Source organism: Diorhabda carinulata, chromosome 6, assembly GCF_026250575.1.
Source record: "Diorhabda carinulata isolate Delta chromosome 6, icDioCari1.1, whole genome shotgun sequence".
Taxonomy (NCBI): Eukaryota; Metazoa; Arthropoda; class Insecta; order Coleoptera; family Chrysomelidae; genus Diorhabda; species Diorhabda carinulata.
Window position 1 is genome coordinate 12,252,542 of NC_079465.1, and position 20,815 is coordinate 12,273,356.

At 33.5% G+C, this 20,815-nt stretch overlaps 3 protein-coding genes across 3 annotated transcripts in view; 2 read left to right on the top strand and 1 right to left on the bottom strand.

The window, feature by feature from the left end:
• Positions 1-20,815, bottom strand: part of LOC130894976 (alpha-tocopherol transfer protein-like) — a 60,538-nt gene that overhangs the window by 17,274 nt on the left and 22,449 nt on the right. The gene's annotated exons all lie outside the window — the stretch shown is intronic.
• LOC130894977 (zinc finger BED domain-containing protein 5-like) lies at positions 11,375-13,689 on the top strand. The gene is made up of 3 exons (XM_057802056.1): positions 11,375-11,527; positions 12,890-13,053; positions 13,386-13,689. The coding sequence occupies exons 1-3, from the start codon at positions 11,467-11,469 to the stop codon at positions 13,668-13,670; spliced, it is 510 nt and encodes a 169-aa protein (XP_057658039.1). The 5' UTR covers positions 11,375-11,466; the 3' UTR covers positions 13,671-13,689.
• On the top strand, positions 19,233-20,813 carry LOC130895281 (uncharacterized). The gene has a single exon (XM_057802504.1). The coding sequence runs from the start codon at positions 19,233-19,235 to the stop codon at positions 20,811-20,813; it is 1,581 nt and encodes a 526-aa protein (XP_057658487.1).

Below are 20,815 nucleotides of genomic sequence, written 5' to 3' on the forward strand. Positions count from 1 at the left end.
TTCAATTTTATTTAAAAATGTCTTCTCACATTGTTCACTTTAACGGAAAATTACGGCAAATAATTTTCATAGAACGTCGAATTTCGTAAAGATATACTTCCAGTGAATTTTGTCCGTTTTGAAAAAGGGATATGAGAAACAACTTGAACATTTTTTGATCTCATGTCAACATTTTCTTTGATTTTATCATTCTATATATGGAATACAATATACTTAGCAAGTGTGACGAATTTGGAGACCCAATATTTCACATCATAAGTGATATAAAATAGTCTTAAAATTTTTGTTATCATTATCAAAACTAATACCTGATTTGAAACATACGACATCAAAATCAAATTTCCAACTTATCTTAACATCACAATGACACCTGTCAAACCGATTGTCACAATTGAATTTTTATAACTTACTCGTCAAATGTATAAAAGCAACTGATAGAATGATTATGAACAATTAATAAATGTTTATAAAACAAATTTCAATGGAATTTTTTTATGAATACAAAATATTGTTTGTTATATTTGAAATAAAATTTTCTTTGAAAGCGGTAAAAAGCAGCAGCTGTATTTTTTCTGTTAAAAATATATTGCAACAACAACGGTTTGTTTATCTACTGTCAACATGACGAAAACCTCCACAGTGATTTAATATAAAGATTCCAGGACATCTTGAAATTGGAAATACCAGACTGGGTTGAATACTTTTCCAATTGTCAACTAAGCAATATTACTTAAGCTGGAAGAAAAGCTGTCAAAAAACGAGGAAATAAAAATCAAATTCATCAATATCTACCCAAAAATTTCGCATTCGCCAAACTTTAGACTCTTCCGTCTTTAGTTCTAATACAAATATAAGTTCTGTTACTTGCTTATGCAATGAAAATTATTCTTTTTCAGTAAATATTAACTTTCCACGACATAAAAACTGTGCCAATGTTTTTAAGAAATGAGAAAATTATTTTTATTTATAGAAACCGCGTTTATAGACAATGAAGAAGTGAATAACTGGCAAATAATGATAATGGACAATACATTATGAGAGTTTGAGAAGAAGAAAAAACATGAAAGAGCTGAACTGGAAGAATTTTGATTTCCCCCGGAAAACAAAGGGTCACTGAAGCATTTGGAATTTTATTTATGATTAAAATTTGATAACGAATCAATAAATTAACGATTATAAATTTAACAGAATTCTTGTTAAAGAAAGTAACGTTTTTAATTTAAGATGAATGAGGACTGAGATAAAATAAGCACGCCATTGGAAACTATGTTTTATTTTTCTTTGTTAATGACGTTTTATTTACACAGACGATTTTCCAACACGAAGACTTGAATGACTGATTATTAGATATTTATTCTTTGAGTTGCTTAAAAGTCAGTATTGAGATTGTTCGTTTCTATGATGGTAATCATATTCCTTCGATTTTTATTTTAATCAAATTTTATTTGAACCGTCAAAACAAAACGTATGGATGGCAAAAAGGTATACGTTCTGGTAGAACAAGTGGCATAGGGTTTTTTATCATAAAAAAAAATAATAGCGTCTCAGATCGGGGAGCCAGTCTAAGTCTACGACTATCCAATTTATATGAGTTTACTTTCCAGTAATAACTCAATAGAAGAATTTAACAATGAAATTACTCAAGCAGTAGACGGTGACCTTCAATGCCAAGGTAAGGAAGAAACATAACCACGAACGGGGTATATATAATATCACTCAATAAGTCGTGTGACTGACAACCAGATGGCACTGTCACTGTCAAATCCATATGACGCTTATGAAGTACCAAATTTCGAAAGACTAACTAAAATTTCATGACATTTCGATAAGTTAGAAAAAAGTGATAGCCATTTAAGTGATGTTACTTTTGTTATTTTCAAAACAATGGATTCAAAACAATTTCGTTTGTTAATTTATCATTGTTTTTTGATAAAAAATACTGTAAAAGCTCAGTAATGGCCTCAAACGTGTTATCCGAACTCTTTTCCATAGAAAGGATTCATTTATCGTACAGACAGCGATGATGGTCGTCCATTTGACGGGGTTATTCCAGAAAACATCAAAAAGTTCACAAATTTGTTATATCTAATCATAAATTGAAATTGCAAGAGATATTTGAGGTCGTAAAGATATCAGAAGGCAGCTTGTTATGCATGAACATTTGACCATGAGAACCCAGTATCGTCGTATAAAAAGACTATTGTTTAAAAGATTCGGACATTAATTAATTAAGTATTCATTATCGTTCATTACGTTCTAGGGTTAAGTTGAATAATTACGTTTGTAAACTTTCAATTAGAAGGTAATAAAATTTTTTTATGATAAAACGGACCTCAAAGGCCTTATAAGTTAATAGGCGCAGTCAGTAGGATATTCGGGTGTTTACGTGAAACGATTGACCGGATATCGAACACACAAAAAGAGTGTATTGTTTGTGATAGTGTAGTGCTGGTGGCTTCTTTCACTTCAAGAAATCAACTGTCCATGGAGAAACCAATCCAGTTCGATCAATGAGGCACCGACATTTGGAACCAAAATTAGATCAATTGAAATATTACATATTACGTTGCTTAATTTTAAATCCGAAAATGAAAATATAATTTCATATAATAGCATACATCAAATCAATATGGCTATGAATTTTAAGCATTCGACGGTAACCCGAATAAATTAAATAGATTTTAGGCGTCTGTGAAAGCCTTGTTAAACTTTTTACAATAGAGATAACCCAAATAATTTTCATAACGTTTATTGCTTCAATCAATCGTCAATAAACTAACAGGAAATGCTGGAACATTTGCAAATATTCAAAATGCACAAACTTGGGATGAGCTTAAAGGATGTTTTGAGACGAAATTTTACCGATCAACGGAATGAAACGTGTTTAAATAGAGATTTAGTTGTTTTAAGACAATTTCCAAATGAAAAAAAAAATATGTTTAAAATTTGCTGGGCATTTATGTTGATATTGACGGCGAAATTTTAGTTTCAAAAACATTGAACAAAAATTTATACAATGATTTAGCACTTCCTTTGCGGAATAAAAGGACCACTAGGGACTACAATACGTTGCATGAGGCCAGGAACTTTAACTGAGGCTCTGCAATTTGTTCTAGAAGAAGAAAACACGCGATATTTTTAAAACGTAACAACTAAAAATTCCCAAAGGTCCAATAATTTTAAAAATAGGTTTAATATAAATAGTAATTTTAATCCTAACTACTCAAACAGAAATTTTAATAATAGTAACAATAACAGAAATTTTGGTAATTTCGTTACCAATCAAAATTATACTAATAATCAGATTCCTACCGGACCAATCCCGGACCTAGACAGGAAGATTTTAACAAATTCCCAAGTCTTTCGAAAACCTTCTCCGAGAAATGTATTCAAACCAAACCCCAATAGATCATTCCCAAAACCGACTCCTATGAGTATTAATTCGCGCTTCACAGGCCCTAATTATCAACAAAGCTTTAAGCATAGACATAATCACAATAATAATAATAATAATACAGTTCAAGATGGCCCATCTGGTTAAAGGCCACAGCCGAAACATACTGCACAAGAATTGTATAACGTCGAGATCGAACAAATATTATACCGTAATAACAGAGAAAGTGAGATTTCTTCAGAGCATGAATACTTTTACGATGATAAAAATGTTTTAAATTTTCCTATTTCCGCCAGTCAAGAGAAAATAACTTAGGCCCCTTGACTATTTCCCTTAATACGGTAGAATGTGGTGAACTTGCTTATATTTTATTCCCAGAAAACAACGTTAAACTATTGATGCACTCTGGTTCTACAAATCTTTTATCGACCCAATTATTGCCTAAAAATTATTTCCAAATTTAATAAAACACTACCCTTTCACAGTCTCCACCATTTTTCAAAAATCTAGCCACACACGGTGTAGAAATACCAGCTTCTAAAATTTTTAAATTAAAAGAACCACAAAACTTGGGATTTTATTTATCAAGCCGCATCATATTTTCTACGGGTTAATTGGAATTAATAACTAAAAAATTTTAAAAGCTAACCTTGATTTTGAAAAGGGATTTTTGGTACCGCCTACTACTAGAGTTAAATTAAATTTTCAAAAGATAAACAATAAAAAATACACATGTGATTAATGTTGAACCTCGCGTCAATGAAGATAAAACGTTTGCATAAAACGATGAAATAATAATCTCTTATAAAAAAACACACAACTGCGAGATTTCTGAGAGTTTAACAATTACAAGAAGTGAACGTGCTCTTATTAAGTAACTCAACCAAACCATTATCCTTAAATTTCTCGGAACCTCTGCAAGTTAAAAGATTTGATAACAATTCTTTACTTGAAGGTAATATTAATAATTTTTATGATTATCCTAAAGAAACATTGGATGATAACTGATAATTTAAATAACGAAAAGAAAAATTCAATTTTAGAAGTATATCAAAAATTTTCGGATATTTTTCATAATATTAAGCTTTATTAATAAGATTAAACACAATATAAGAGCTACCGACGAGATACCGGATAATTCAAAAATTTATTGCTATACGATTGTTCACCGGAAAGAGGTAAACGAACAAATAGGAAAGATGTCAATACAAAACATTTCGAACCAGTAACTCGGCCTGGTTTAGTCCTATTTAGATAGGACATGAAGCATCTAATAACCAAACCGGCGAAGTAAGTAGTTATACTTAATATTACATAATTGCTAGACAAACTTGGCAAATGCCAAAATTTTAATACTCTGAATTTTGTGAGCGGGTTTCAGCAAATCCGATTTTGCGAAAGTGATACAGAAAAAGGAGCCTTTAATACAGAAATTGGCCATTATGAATTCTTGCGGATGCCATTTGGGCTCAAAAATGTACCCGCTACATTTCAGCGAGTGATGGATAACTTCCTCAGAGAAATTCAAAACGAGAACTGCTTAGTGTACTTAGATAACATCATAATATTTTCAACATCATCATATTTTCAACATCCCTTCAGGAACACATGAGGAGATTAAGAGCGGTTTTTAAAAGGTTAAGAGACGCTAATTTCAAAATTCAGTTCAATAAATCAGAATTCCTTGAAAAGAAATGGCCTACCTTGATCACGTGGTCACTACCGTCGAAGTCGGCCAAATGCAGACAAAATAAGAGCCATAAAAAATGTCCGTGTTGCCTACTACTACTAAACAAATAAAGGGATCCATTGGTCTGTTTGGGTATTACGGTCCACAAATAATTTTTCTAAGATAAACAAACCTTTTACTAAATGTCTAAAGAAAGGTGCAATAATTGAAAATAACTCAAAATTTATAGAATGCTTCGAAAAGTGTAAACATATTCAAACAAACGAACCAATATTGCGATTCCCGGATTTCGAAAAACCTTTCAATTAAACAACTAGCTTACACCCAACGCTAGCAACGTAGCGTTGGGTGCAATCCTGTCTCAGGGCCCCATGGTAAAAATCTACCAGTTTCGTAAGCCTCTTGTATGCAAAACGACTCCCAAAGAAATTATAGTTCCATTGAAAAGCAATTATTATGTATAGTATGGGCGAGCAAATATTCTAGGCCGTATCTCTACGAAAGTAATTTCTTTATCGTAACAGATCATAAACCTTTCGAGTATTTGTTTTCCTTAAAGGATTACAGTTCAAAACTAGATGAATTAGACTACTCTATAATTTATAAAAGGCCCCCTAAAACCTAACCTAAACATTCCAGATATTACCGAAACTTAAAAACTGAATCAAACCTTACAAACAAATCCCAGGCCACCAATGCCTGACCTAGACCATATTTCAATTTTTGTCCATTCCTACCCTGACCAAGAACAATGACGGTCAAACAATTCAATCAAACGCAGAAGATCCTATAATAGGGATACCTATGAGTAATTCTCCCGTAAACCACGGACAAAATCAAGTAATTATCTAATGTGTCTCCAATCACCAGCCAAACCAATAATCGAAATCTTATTTGAGTGGATACAAAGAATTGCTGTCCAAATTTTGGAAAACAATTTTGAACAAGCCATAACAAATTTCGTAATAGATTACATAGCTCCTAACGTACAATACTACCTATATTTAGTAAACGCCAGTATTTTTGAACCAATTTGTGAAGTAATAATAAAATATTTTAAATGACCTTCTCTCAAATTTCAAAAATGTAATTTTCAATTAGCCGATGTAACTAAAAAGGCGGAAATTCTTGAAACATTTAAAGCTTCCCATGAAGAAAAGACTAACCATGGTGGAATAGACGAATAGAAAATCAAGTTAAAAACATCTATTACGTACTGGCCAAATTTAAAAGAATCAATACGAAGTTATATCAACGATTGCGAAATTTGCCATCCTGTCAAAGTCCAAATGAATATTACCCCCACTGCTGTAGTATCTTTTGAAATTATCTAAATCGATACTTATACTGCCGGAGCGGAGATATTTCTAACAATCATTGATACATTTGCTCAAGCCCATCGCTTAACAACATTAGATTCCTCAGATATTGCGAATATCTGAGAGAATTATTAGAGTTCCATAAAATAAAAGTACATTTTTGTATCCCTTATAATCCACAATCAAACTCTGTAGTCGAAAAGATACATTCTACCTTTAACGAACATATTAGGTTACTAAACACTCGAGGTTTCAGAAAAACACCAATACGAATGAAGATGAAATATGCCCTTTTGGCTTATAACCATAAAATCCATGAAACAAAATTAAAATCGATAGATGCAATGAATGGTCACAGGAAAACCGAAAAACCTTTTGGCTTAAAAATGGATATGCTACTAACATTTTATAGAAAACTACAAAGAAATGGTACGTGAAATGTAAGCAAATATAAATGAAAACCTGATGAAACAAAAATAAAAAGTTATCGGAAAAATGTCCCATCAGAGACAAAATACCGCTAATAAATATGATAATCCAACAGAAATATCAGCCGTAAGATGGCAAAGTGGTAGCTACCTGCCTCCCTCAGAAAACTAGATAACAACTTTGCATTACTACCCCTTAAATTAGATTTAGCAAAAATCGAAGAATATTCCTACAAAACTGTACATTTTTATGACTTGAATCCAAAAGATGACTAATCAATGGGCTCGATATTTAATAGTATTACAGGTAATTTAGATGCCTCAGACGGTGAGAGATAAGAAAATTTAACAGATAACCTTCAAAAAAATCAAGAACAATTAGAATCTAAGCTCTACTTATAAATTTCACTGTCTTGTTTTGGTCTGTTAACACAATGAAAGCTTTTAATGCGACTTATAGTGAAAGACTACTAGATTCAAAAATAAAACAAATTATTAACACAGTTGTTAATAAGGAAAACTTGCTATACATTAAAGATACGATAAATCAAACATGTATGAAGTAATCCTTTCAATTTTGAAAGATTTAAAGAATTGTTTGACTTTCCTAAAATTGAAATCATACACCCTAGTATAATGAAATCGTATGATTTCTTTTTAACTCTGAAATCAATTGAAAATACATTACCTAAATCACAACCTCCTTTCGAAATTATTTTATAAAATACACGACTATACGAGTCTATAACAAAAATAGAATGCTACATCTATAAAAATAAAATAACTTCTGTTTTTTACGTTCCCATAACTTATCCTGATATTTTTAATATTTATCATCACTACCAGTTCCTTACAAAGGTCAGCTCAAGGCAATCATTCCGCGAGTTAAATTCATGCTAAAAAGTCCGTTACATTTTATATTTAAAAATAACGTTTGTATTAAGACAATTTCACTACTGCAATAAACAAGAAATAGAAGAAATTATTAGCTACACGCCCTGCGAGCTTTTTGTGTTGGATATGAATTGAATGATTAGTGCAAGTAACTTATCATTATGAAAACTAAAATTAGAACAACTGGGAAACATCAATAATTGGATAGTTGTGATTCTACGCGAGACCATAAGAAGTGAGAAAGCTGAAAGGAACCTTCTAAATCGAAATCACTGTGTATGTCAAATCCAATCAGAAACACAGACGCTAGCAAATGAGGAAACCACGGCGAATAGCCAACCAATAATTCTCCCCGACATCCAAATCACGAACGATATACCACCACTAGCTCTGAAACCGGGGGTACCGTCAGAAGACATCAAGCTCGATCAACTCCCGGACATCCTATACCAAGCGACAGACAATTACCCCTTTCATTGGACAACCGGAATAATCCACTCACCCAACTTGTGGACCATAGAGATTTACGCCATGGTAGCAGTAGCAATCGCAGCCTTTACCTATAAGAAGTTCCACATCAGGAAAAAGACAACATCCTAAGCTCCTGTGGTTCCATCACCATCGATTCAACTCCCTTGCCTCTTGAGTTGAAACTTCAGCGGGAGGAGTTACCAGGATGTATTGAAAAATTCTTAGCCTACTATAGAACCAGAAACAGAATTTCAATGTCAAAATGTTTTATTTTTCAACATATTCTCCTCTTAATTAAAAACATTTATTATTGCGAACCTGCAAATCACCTAAATCACGAATTTTTTGAATGGCAACATGAGATTTGTGTGCAGAGTGTTGCCATTTATCATCCATAGTAACGGTTTAAGAAGTCTACATCGTTTTCAAATCGAGCAATTTTTCTTTTGTCCAAATTGACGTGAACTATATGATGAATGCGAATATTCAGTGCCTCAGATATCCGTTTTAGCCCAATTCGACGGTCTGATAAAATCATGTCATGAACTGTATCGATATTTTCGACACAAAAACATGCCTTCCCGATCGGTCATCATCTTCAATGGAAAATTTACCTCTTTTGAAGCTTGCAGTCCAATTTTTTAAGGTCGCAAACGAAGGACATTAGTCACCAAGGGTATTAAGTATATCTTCGTAAATCTGCTTACCTCTTAACCCTTTTAAATGCAGGTACGTGATGATGGCTCGATACTTCAATTTCTCGATTTTCACATTTTCGATGGAGATCTTTTTTCTTTTAATTTATTGCGTAACTCTGATTTACTTTTTTGACGTTAAACTTTACACTGACACTTCTAATAAGTTATTGTTCGTTATGGTAACGGAATATTTTGTTTATGCATGGAACTGGTCTAGGCCAACTAGATATCAATACATCCTCGTATCTCAACCTTCTTGATGACGCAGGAGAAAATAAGCGAAGACACGAGCTTTGCAGTATCGACGTAGAAAAAGACTATTGTTCGAAAGATTCTGACTTATTAATTAAGTATTCGTTATTGATCATTCCGTTCTAGAGTTTCTTAGTTAATCACACGACTTATTGAGTGATGAATATAAACTCGTGGCCATAAATAACGCACCATCCTTTATTTCAATATGAAAACCTAAAATAATAATCTTTTGGGTTTCTTTTTTTTTCTATCACAAAAAGTTGAAGTGTTTTAAATGTTAAAATATAGCGATAAAATATAGCAAAATTTCTTATCAGCAAATAACTTTTTTGCGGTTTTTTAAAATTTCAATTTTATGCATCTTTTAATGTTTCTTTCATTCTATTGTCGTACCAACTTGTGGACAGCAGTAATTTAAGTCAATCAAGGTGTGTTAAAGTCGAGACTAGTTAGAGAAAAAAATGAATAGAGTTAGGCAGTTAAGTAACGCGAAGCTGAAAGAATAGCCGAGTAAGTTAGACAGGGCCAAAGTTATCGTGAAGTGGCAAATCTGTTTGGCATACACGACACAACCATTGGCAGATTGATGCAAAGATTTAGAGAGGCCGGTTCACATTCTAGGAGGTCTGGACAAGGACGTCCTTCAGTTTTAACTCTTCGAGATGACCGTTTTTTGCAATTAAATTCTTTAAGAAATCGGTCAATGACTAGTATCGAGTCCGAAATGTAAATAACTCTGATAGATCAATAAGACGACACCTTCAGAATGCTGGTCTACACAACAGAAGAGCTCTTCAGGCACCTTTGTTAACCAGACAGCATCGTGTTGCTAGACTAAGATTTGCAAGTCAACATTTAGATTGGAATTGGAATAGATGCCCATATAGCAGTCGTCCATATATTAAATAAGGAAAGAAATAAGCGAAAAAAACGTTCTTCTATTGACGGTTTCATATGATCTGTGTTTGTGACAACGATCTGTGCTTAAATATATTTGCACGTGTTTTGTTAAAGTTATTGTCAGGCCTGTGCATTGGAATATGAGAAGTTCAGGATGATTTTCAACGCCATCTATGTTATCGGTTTACATCTAAAAGCTTACTTTTTAGTGTTTTTGAATTTTTGAATGTTTGTCAATCTGGATTCTGAAACTAAGTTGCAATCATGCATCGAGAAACAACCAAGATTATTGAATTAACAACGTTCATCTCGCAAACGTGGATAAAATCTTTGCAAAAGTGTTTGATATTGTTACTCACTTACTTATTGTCTATCAATGAAGATATGGTATGTAGCTTTCAATAAATCAAAGTTTATTTTCTCAATTAAATACAGCAGATTGAATATTTCAATAAAATGTGCTACAAGCTGCAGGTTCCCAAAGGACATAAAGCAGACTTGTGTGACAGAATTTCTAGAATTAGTGATTCTTAGAAGGAGTTGGTGGATATACAAATTGCTATTGCAAAACAAGAAATGCTCTATTTGGAAGAAAAGTAAGTCTTAGAAAGGCAGAGGGCAGAGGAAGAGCACAAAAAAATGCTCTTGTATGATAAACATATTGAACTTGGGGAGTTAGAACTGAAAATAAAAAAAAAACAATATGAACAATTGAAGGTTACGCAAATAATATTTTGTGTTTATAATTTACTTATTGTATATTTCCAAAATATTCTACAAATTGTTGTCGAATATTATGAATTTCATGATTTTCTAGGATTATCTGGTTTTCCTCTTCTCTGTCCTCTTCACCAAACGTTAAAAATACTAGCAAATATCTAAAGTACCTGCCTCAATCATACAAAGGTACCTCAGAAACAAAGGCAGTAATGAAGACATAAGAAGATACTTTCCAATAAGCCTTCTACCAGTAGTATAGAAAATAACGTAAAAATTTTGAATTGAATACAAAACACACTAGATGCTGCATAACTGGGAGAACATGCTGAATGTATGAGTGGCTTTAGTACAATAGATCAGCGTTTCCCAACCGGTGGGTCGCGGGCGGATTTTAGGTGGGTCGCGGCAAGGCTTTTGTAAAAAAATACAAAAATTTACTGATTATTCAGTATCACATTTGATCATAACGAAGTAATTTTTTATTAGTGGGTTGTAACATAACAAATATTTGGTGCAATTTTTTCTCCCACCACAGGCCTCGCTCTGTCACTCGTCTCGGTTATTTGTTCTGTTCACTCACGCAGTCTGGCAACTGCGTTTGCTCACGTAAGAACACGCGGCAGTGGCTTGATAATTTATTTGTCTAGCTTTGTTTTAGTTTAAAAGTAGTGAAGTTGTGTTATGACTCTTTACGACGATGGAGAATTGGCTGAAATCTGGGTCGTATGTTAAGAGAAAACAGGAATCTACTAACGAAGGTGAGGTTAATCGTCCTTTTACTAGTAAAGACGTTATAGTGCCTCAAACATCATCAAATGTTAAAAAAGTGAAAAAGATTATTCGAAAATATTGTTCTGAATACCTCCAATATGGATTTACGTTCATTGGTACCGATGAAGAACCTCTACCTCAATGTGTAATTTGTTTTGAAACCTTGGTTAGGTTAGGTTATGAAAGTATGAAGTCCTCAAAACTTCAAAGGCACATTTCAACAAAACATCCCGAATGCTCAAATAAACCCTTGATATATTTTCAAAAGAAGAAAACAGAACTATTTTCGATTCAGTCGAATATAGAGAGTGTCGTTGGGGCAAGGTAATAAAAAAATTACCATGGCCTCATACCAGCTGTCATTGCTAATAGCAAAAAATGGCGCTCCTCACACAGCAGGTGAAAACCTTATTTTGCCTGGGGCAATAATAATTTCCTCACTTCTGCTTGACGAAAAAGCAGGTCAACAGATAGGTGAAACATCCCTATCAAACAAAACAGTGAAACGTAGAATCAAGGAAATGTTTATCAATGTAAAGGAGAGTTTAATATCTGCTTTGAAAGAAAGTGATTTTTATTCTTTACAATTGTACGAAAGTACAGATATTGCTGATAATGCTAATTTATTATGTTTTGTAAGGTTTACTTTCAATGGAGCAATTGAAGAAGAAATCTTATTTTGCCAGTCACTAAAGACCAGTGCAACAGACCAAGACATTTTTGACTCATTGAATAGTTTTATCCACGAAAATGGAATAAATTGGTCCAAATGTATCGGGCTTACAACCGATGGAGTTCGTGCTATGTCAGGAAAATATACAGGACTAGTAGCTAAAGTCAAGGAAGTAGCTCCGTTAGTTGAATGGACCCATTATAGCATTCATAGGGAGGCTTTAGCGGTCAAGGGAATGAACCCAGACCTCAAAAGCACACTTGAAGACGCCGTAAAAATTGTGAACTTAATCAAAGCCCAATGTACAAACTCGAGGCTGTTCACTGTAATGTGTGATGAAATGGGAAGCGATCATAAACAGTTGCTTCTTTCCAGATTGTTTGAGCCTCGAGACGAAGTTAGATTGTTTTTAGTTTAGTTGGATCACGATGGCAAAGAAAAGGCCAAACATTTTCTCTGTGATTGCCTCAATGATGAAACGTGGCTGATAAAACTGGCATATCTGGCTGACATTTTTAGCTCACTGAACATCCTTAATTTGACATTACAAGGAGAAAATGTACATAGATTCTTCGTTCAAGAAAAAGTTGATACTACAATTAAAAAATTGATAGATGGCATCAAAAGGTCCAAGAAAATAAATTTGATTCATTCTCGATGATTAATGAATTTTTAGATTTCCATGAGCTAACTGTCGATCCAGCAGCATTAGAAATTATACTTGAACACTTACGAGGCTTGTCATCCGAACCCAGGCGATACTTTCCACCAATATTGACCACTAATAAGTGGATACAAAATCCATTTGACGAGGAAAATTCAAAGAATGCCAACTTAGCAGTATGTATATACTAATTTTTAAATTAACTTTTTTGTTAAAAGTTTCGAATTCTAATTTTTTTTATAATTATAATTTATAGTCAGTTATTCCAGTTTGTTACATATTTTTCTGAATTTCGTTCTCAATGCCTAGCTATTTACGTTCGTGAATATTACTTTCAGAACAGCTGACAGCTGTTTGATATACTTACTGCAGCTTTTAGGCCCAGTACACACGTAACGATTTGGCCTGAAGGTTTGGCAGTTCAAGCCAAATCGGTACGTTTGTACCGGGCCTCCGAAAAATGAAAAAAAAGTATATTCTATTATCAATCTGTTTTTTTTTTCCTCAGGAAGATGCTTTAATTGAGATATCATGTGACTCCATCATGAAAACGATGTTCAAGGAGAAAAGTTTGACCTCATTTTGGCTGAATGTTAAGCCAAGCTATCCAGGTTTATTTGAAAAAGCAATGAGATTCTTAATAGTTTTTTCAACAACATATCTTTGTGAGCATACCAAGAACAAATATAGGAACAGACTGGATGTGGAAAGTGACTTAAGACTCAAAATATCAAATTTCAACCTTGACATTCAATCACTGGTGCAGTCAAAACAATGCCAGAAGTCACACTAGTCTTATTTGCAATAATCAATATAATGAATACACTCTTATTTTTTTCATTACTAAACTGTGTACTTATTTGTTGACATTTTCCCATTACCACGCATATAATATATACACGATAAATAAATGAGTGGGGGATGGGTCGCTAAAATAAAAAACATCAAAAGGTGGGTCGCCAGACAGAAAAGGTTGGGAACCACTGCAATAGATCATATTCAAACACCGAAGCTGAACAAAGGAATACAAACTACCAGTAGTATTAGCCGTCATTGATTTCAAAAATGCATTCGACTCGCTTAACCCAACATTATAGAAGCCATTATAAATTGATGTGTCAACAAACCATATTTAGGAACTCAAGCCATTACAAGAAAGATAGATTGGAACAACATAGGTCTGTAAATAGATGGAGAATACCTAAATCACCTAGGGCTCGTTGATAATATAAAATTGATCGCCAATATACGAATAACTGAAACAAGCATCGAGAGCAATGAAGTTGGTTCCAAAATAAACTTTTCATGATACATAAATAAATAATACAACACTGGAAGTATTAGTACAACAATATAGCTGAGTCAACAAATACACAAATCAGGATCTTAATCCCAGAAGTTATTAGACGAGTCAAATTAGCATGGCGTGCAATCGGAAGAACAAATCAGTGATGCCACTGTACCCCATAAAAGAGCGTTGGACTAGTGCTTATTACTAGTCCTGATCTGAACCTCGACACTTAAAACTGCTACTATAAAAAAACTCCAGGTTACACAAAGATCTATGGTGTAAAGCTTGTTTGGAGAATAAATAGAGATCGTAAGATAATCGAGTAGATAAGACAGAACATTCAGGTTACGTTAGTTATCCACAGAATAAAAGCACTAAATAGTCTAATCAACCTAGCGAAATTCGACCAATCACCACGAAGGATGACAATAGGGAATGTGCATGTAGTTTAAATTCACGTGATAAAATTTTTCTCAGAGACAAAATAATCGCAATATTATAATAAAAGATTCTTTCCTCATTCAATTTTTTCTCTATTGTATAAAATTATCATTGAAAAGTGCAAAATAAGCGAGGAAAATTCAAATTTATAAATGTCGGCGTCGTGACGCTCTGAATTATCGAGGTCCAAACAGGGTGTTGGTTGTGTTTAAAAGAAAACTCCTGTTTATTTTTGTGTTTCCAAACTGTTTACAGATTCAGATTATTCTTCTGACATTGATAATCATCTACGACGATGACTGAAAGTGATTTTATGAAAGTATTCTCAACTTTTTCCATGACTTTTATTCTTAGATTAAGGAAGGGGGAGGATACCGCGTATGTGTATCTGGCAGTGCTCCTCTTTTGTTACCAAAACTGATCAGTCCGTCATTTTATTTGTGGCAAACAAATCAAATACTTGGTGTGAACCTTTAGTGATTTTCTAATTGAAAAATTCTATTATTCGAGTATATTCTACACTTATTATAATAGTAAACTATGCTGTAAACGTCAAAGTCAGAAAAAGGAGCCAGAAATAATATCGTATCGCAGGCAATTAATAATTGAAGTATTCATTGATTTGAAATGTGACAAGGATATATTATACCTACTGAAGATATTAAAGCTACTTTCATTTGCTATCTCAATAATTTTCATTCAAAACTTTATATTTGTCTTGAGGTATTAAAGAAGTATACCAATGGCGTAGACACAAGTCGTATCCTTGTTGCATAAAATACTAATATTATGATTCATAGATGTTGAGGAAAAAGCTCTTTCGTGAGAAAATCAGGAAATGAGAAAAATCAAGAGAAGTTACAGTACTTAAACCATCATTATAGTTTGGGAAAACTGAAAAAATATTTAACAAGAAACCATAAAAAACATCGAAGCAATCTAGCTGCTGCACCCAAGTGGGCTAGTGAGAAGATTCAAAAGGGAGAAACTTGTTGTGGTAGTGTAGTTGTGAAAAATCTGAGCACGCCTTCCAATTTACTTATGTTTGTAGTAGTTTGTAGTTAATGGTGGTTCATTATGATTTGGTATTGGACTTCTGGTATTGTTAAAAGCTTGTGCATAGGTTATACGGGTTTGTATTTGATGGTTAACTGTATTAATGGACGAATCTTATTTCTTTCTCTCAGGGTTGGATAGAGCTTCTACTGAAGTGCAACCTCGATAATTTGCTTGATGGTTGCCATTACAATTTGCACATCTTACTTTATCGTCTCGGGCTCTTCTTTCGCACTCTCTAGTCGCATGTCGACCTGCGCATTTCACTCATCTAGTAGTTTTGCGACAGTAGTTCTTCGTATGTCCGTACTCCTGACACTTCAAGTATTAGGAAATAATCATTTTGCTGTGGTGAGGTTCAAATTTAACTATACTATTCTCTAGTTTAGTTAAATTGTAATTTTTTTTATTATTTTAATTTAGTTTAAGATCTAAAAACCATAGGAGCAATTCCGTTTGGTGGCTTTGTCTTTCATTAAATATGTATTTAACTTCATGCTCTTTTTCTTTTAGAGCCTTTTTAATATGGAAGGGTGCATTCCTCGCCTCATCATTCTGAAGCTTTTCTCACTTTTAAGTCTGTAGATATGATATTGTGTGTTCTTTTCATCTAATGCTTTGATTGTGGTCGAGTATTGTTGGGGTGTCATTAACTGTATTTTTACCGTTTCATGACCAACCTAATGGTTGCATTTGGTGAGATGTTCCTTGCATATGTATGTAATGTAATTATTGGTTTGGGTAGTATAGTGTCATTTGTGTCTGTGGCCCCATTGCGAAGTAATAATGTGGATTATCCATAGTTATTTTATTTATTTTGCTCACTGTGTAAATTAGTTTATTTCATCTCTTTATTTATTTATATATAAATTTGCTTCTTTTTGCTTGATAATGATAGCCATTTCTTATCAGTAGCGACCGGTTTCAGCGCATCTTCTTCTTTCGCACATTTGACTTTCGAATATCATTGTTAGGCACGTCTTTACACTTCGAAAGCAAAATGATTACTGTCATGATTTAAAAAAAACACATTATTTTTCATGATTTTGACATAAAAATATTGCTCGAGTTATGTGAAGAAAAATCCAGAACATTCTAAAAAAGTGAAACGCATAAGATTAAATTACGTAAACAATTGTCAGCTTTTTATTAGTATAAATATGAATATTGTAAACATAAAAATAATGAATTGTAGTTAATTCGATTGTAAAATGAATTCTGTTCATTCAACTTTGTAAAAATATTATAATTTTGAGTTTAATAAATTTTTAAAAATAAATCTTTGGACATCGAAAATATAACTTTCGTTGTTCTTATATGTATTCTATAATTAATTTAAAAATGTTTAAACACAATTTTAATTGATGCATTATTTATATTTCAACTTCTTATCAATATCTATAATTAAAAAGTATTCATATAATTTTCATGACTTTCTTGAAGTGTGGGCTTAACGAGTCGAATTAGCCATTTCTACAAATTTCTAGGCGTATACCATATTCTTGAAATATTTAAGAATTAAGATGATGCAATCTTATCATTGAAATACTAAAATAATAGTATATGTTTGTCTGCTGATGAAAGGAATATGTTTGCAATAAAATGTTTATTTTCTTCACAAGACCTTAATACCGTACTTCACATCTACGAAAATAGCATATTTCGGACTCAACGCAGTTCTATTCTATGTCCCTATTGTGTAAAAAACTATATCATATCATCTCAAAACATTTTGCTTATAAACTTTATAACATTTTTATAGAAATATGATAACTGATTTAATTCAATTATTTTGTTCAATTTCAATAGCTATTAGAGAAAAACTGTGAAAAGATAATTGACTAGTAATATTGATACACCACTGCGCGCAACTCGCCTTGAGCCAAATAGGGAAAGTCAAGCTTTGAAGGTTAAACGAGTTACATGAAGAAAATTCTTGAAGGACATTTTTATAAAACGCAATTGTATTAAATACCGTAAACACTTCATCAGCATTTATTTTATTATAAATATGAGTTATTGTAAACAACTTGGCAATGTTTATAGTTAATTCGCTTGAGAGATTAATTGTAACCATTCAATAATTGTAATTTTGGTATCAAATAAATTTTTAAAAATAATTTTTGATTACCAAAAATTATATTTGGCGCAGTCAGTAGGATAGTGCGGTCGCGAGTTTTACGCAAAGTGCGATAAAAGTTCGGACTAAGTACTTCAGTACCTCAGCACTAAATCCACGAGCTCTACGAGGGACAGGACTTCAAATAATTATAAGTGCCAAGTTCCTATTTTTATCCCTTTTATTATCTATCCTTATCGATTCCGAGTAAGGAAGAGATAATTTATTAATTTTTCAATCATATGAACCATTTTGATACGTTATTAAATACATTTGGTAATTTAAACTTGATAGCTAGTTCAGATTATACAAAAATTGCAACAATTAGTCCAAAAACCCTAAATTGGGAATTATTTCAATTAAAACTAGAAAATATCAAACCGTACGATGGAAATATAAATACTTTAAACAAATTTATCAATAGATGTGAGAATTTAATAGAGACGTATTCGGTCTGTAATGATCAGGATATTAATAATCATGTCTTGGAATGTATCCAAGAAAAATTAATCGACAAAGCTGAAATGATGGTAGGAAATAGGATCGAATTAAATACGTGGTTTAAACTAAAAGAAGCTTTGATATAATGTTTCACAAATAGGCGCGATTTAGACTGCACACTGCAGGAATTAACAAGAACAAGACCGTTTAAAAACGAAAACTTAATAACATTTGGTAACAGGCTAAAATTACTAAAAAGTCAGACGATTCAAAGAATTAGTAACAATTTAAATTTAGGTGAAATTGACAAGAGATGTCAAATCAATCATTGTGAAAAAGCAGCCTTGAACACCTCTATAGCAGGATGTTCAGGTACCATACGCAATAATATGTACTAGAAAAAGCCTAGCTCGTTAGAAGACGCTATGGCTTATGTCGACAATTTGAGAATTTTGAAAAACTTTACGGCCAATTTTATGAGCCTAGAATTAGATACAACAATAATAATAATAACAATAATAATTTTAAAACTAATTCAATAAATAATAATAGAAATAATCAATATAATAATAACAACCCCTACTATCAAAAATATCAACAATATGATAATAATTATAACAGAAACCAATTTAACAATAATCAAAGATATAATAACAACAATAATTATAATAATGAAAGATATAATAATAATAATAATAATAATAATAATTGTTGTGGAATTAGTGTCTGTCATGGTTGTAGTCGGTATAGTGAAGTAAGTGGTTGTAGTTGTTGTCGCTTTAATCACGTCGTAGTAACCTCATGTCTTGTCAAAATTTGATATATAAAATTATTTTAGTTAAAAAGTCAGTCAGTGTAATCTTCAAATAGTTGCGATTAAATAGTTTCCGTTTCTTCTGTTAAGTTCGTATGTTTGCTTGTGGCTGAACCCGATTCCCCAAACATCTGGCATCCCTGGTGGGGACAGGACGATCGTCGACGTCATTTTGTTACAGCAGTTTGGAACTATGGAACGTTTGTGCGCGGAACGAGCGCAACTTAGAAGATTCTTCACGATTGCCGCGAATGGTTGTGAAGAAACCTTTGGAAAACCTGAGGCAACCGTCGAGGAGGTAACTGTTGCTTTTATTAAGCTTACCGACAAGGCTGATAGGCTTTTTCTTCTCGATGATAAAGTAAAAGAAATTATGTTCGAGTCATTGGATCAGGTCAAAGAAGAAGATTTAGGTAAGGAGTTTGAAACTGTGGAGAAGTACAGGGACACCTGGCTAACTTTGAGTGCTAGAAAGAATGAGTTACTGGAAAAAGTCAAGGTCAACACAGCGTGTCCTACCGAAGTTTCTGCTGCTGCTCCTAGTGATAACCTCACCCTCAAATTACCTAAGTTGGATCTCCCAAAATTCGACATCACGCCTAAAACATGGATCAGTTTTTGGGCATATTTCAAGAAAATCCATGAAAGAGAGGACCTGCCTTCTGAGGATAAGTTCTTGATTTTGTTGCGTATTGCCAAGGATGGTACCCAAGCAAAGGAACTGTTGAGTAGCTATCCTGCATCGGGGGCCAATTATCCGAAGGCTTTTGGCCAACTGAAAAACCGTTTTGGCCGTGATGAATTGCTGATTGAGTTGTATGTTAGGGAGCTTCTCTCATTGGTCTTGGTACAGGCATCGGGCAAAGTTTCTTTGACTCTCGCACAGCTTCATGACAAGCTAGAAACCCAGCTAATGGCCTTGGAGAGTTTGGGAGTTACATCAGAAAAATACGCGTGCATGCTCGCGCCTTTAATTGAATCCGCACTTCCTGAGTCAATTTTGCGGGAATGGGAGCGTAAGCGGAAGTCGTGCGGCATTGATGAATCATCCCTCTTTGAAGCTGCAGATCAAATGGTCAAGTTGCGAGATTTTCTGAAGAGAGAGGTTGAAAGCGAGGAGCGGTTTCTGCTAGCTAGGAGCACGTTTTCTGTCCCCAGCGCTGCACCAAAGAGCAGTGCTGGGAATGTCAAGTCCTCGACTGGAAAGTACACCACAGCTGCTGACCTAGTTGGTATTGAGTCCACTGAAGGCACTGAAGATGTCAGTTGCATTTTTTGCAAAAATTCTCACAATACCGAATTGTGTTCAGAGGCGAGGGACAAGAGCAAAGAGGAGAAAATTAAGCTCCTCAAAGCTAAAAGCCGCTGTTTTAAGTGTCTGAAAAAATTCCACGGGAAACGGCCTTGTAAGGAAAAGCTGTGTTGCTTAGTTTGTGCTGAACCTCATGTTACTGTGATGTGCCCAATTCCTCGTAACCGGAATTCAACGTCTATTGAAATTAGTGAGGCAACGAAGAAAGAAAACGATGTAGAGCACAACTATGCTAGTATCCAGAGTGCACCAGTTTTGATGCAAACGTTGAGGGTTCGTTTGAAAGGAGAAAATCCTGTCACCACCAGGTTGTTGATTGACACAGGTTCTCAAAGAAGTTATATAACTCAAGCGCTGGCTACCAGAATGCGCTATGAGCCGATCCGCACTGAGAACTTGGTTCATGCATTGTTTGGTGGGAGCAAGACTGAACCCAAGACGTTCAATGCATCAATGCTATAAGA

Bases quoted from the DNA above. Each gene is read 5' to 3' on its own strand.
- LOC130894977 (XM_057802056.1), top strand. From the start codon at position 11,467: ATGGAGAATTGGCTGAAATCTGGGTCGTATGTTAAGAGAAAACAGGAA. The intron at 11,528-12,889 runs GTGAGGTTAATC...ATGAATTTTTAG, and splicing joins ACAGGAATCTACTAACGAAG to ATTTCCATGAGCTAACTGTC. The intron at 13,054-13,385 runs GTATGTATATAC...TTTTTTCCTCAG, and splicing joins CAAAGAATGCCAACTTAGCA to GAAGATGCTTTAATTGAGAT.
- LOC130895281 (XM_057802504.1), top strand. From the start codon at position 19,233: ATGGAACGTTTGTGCGCGGAACGAGCGCAACTTAGAAGATTCTTCACG.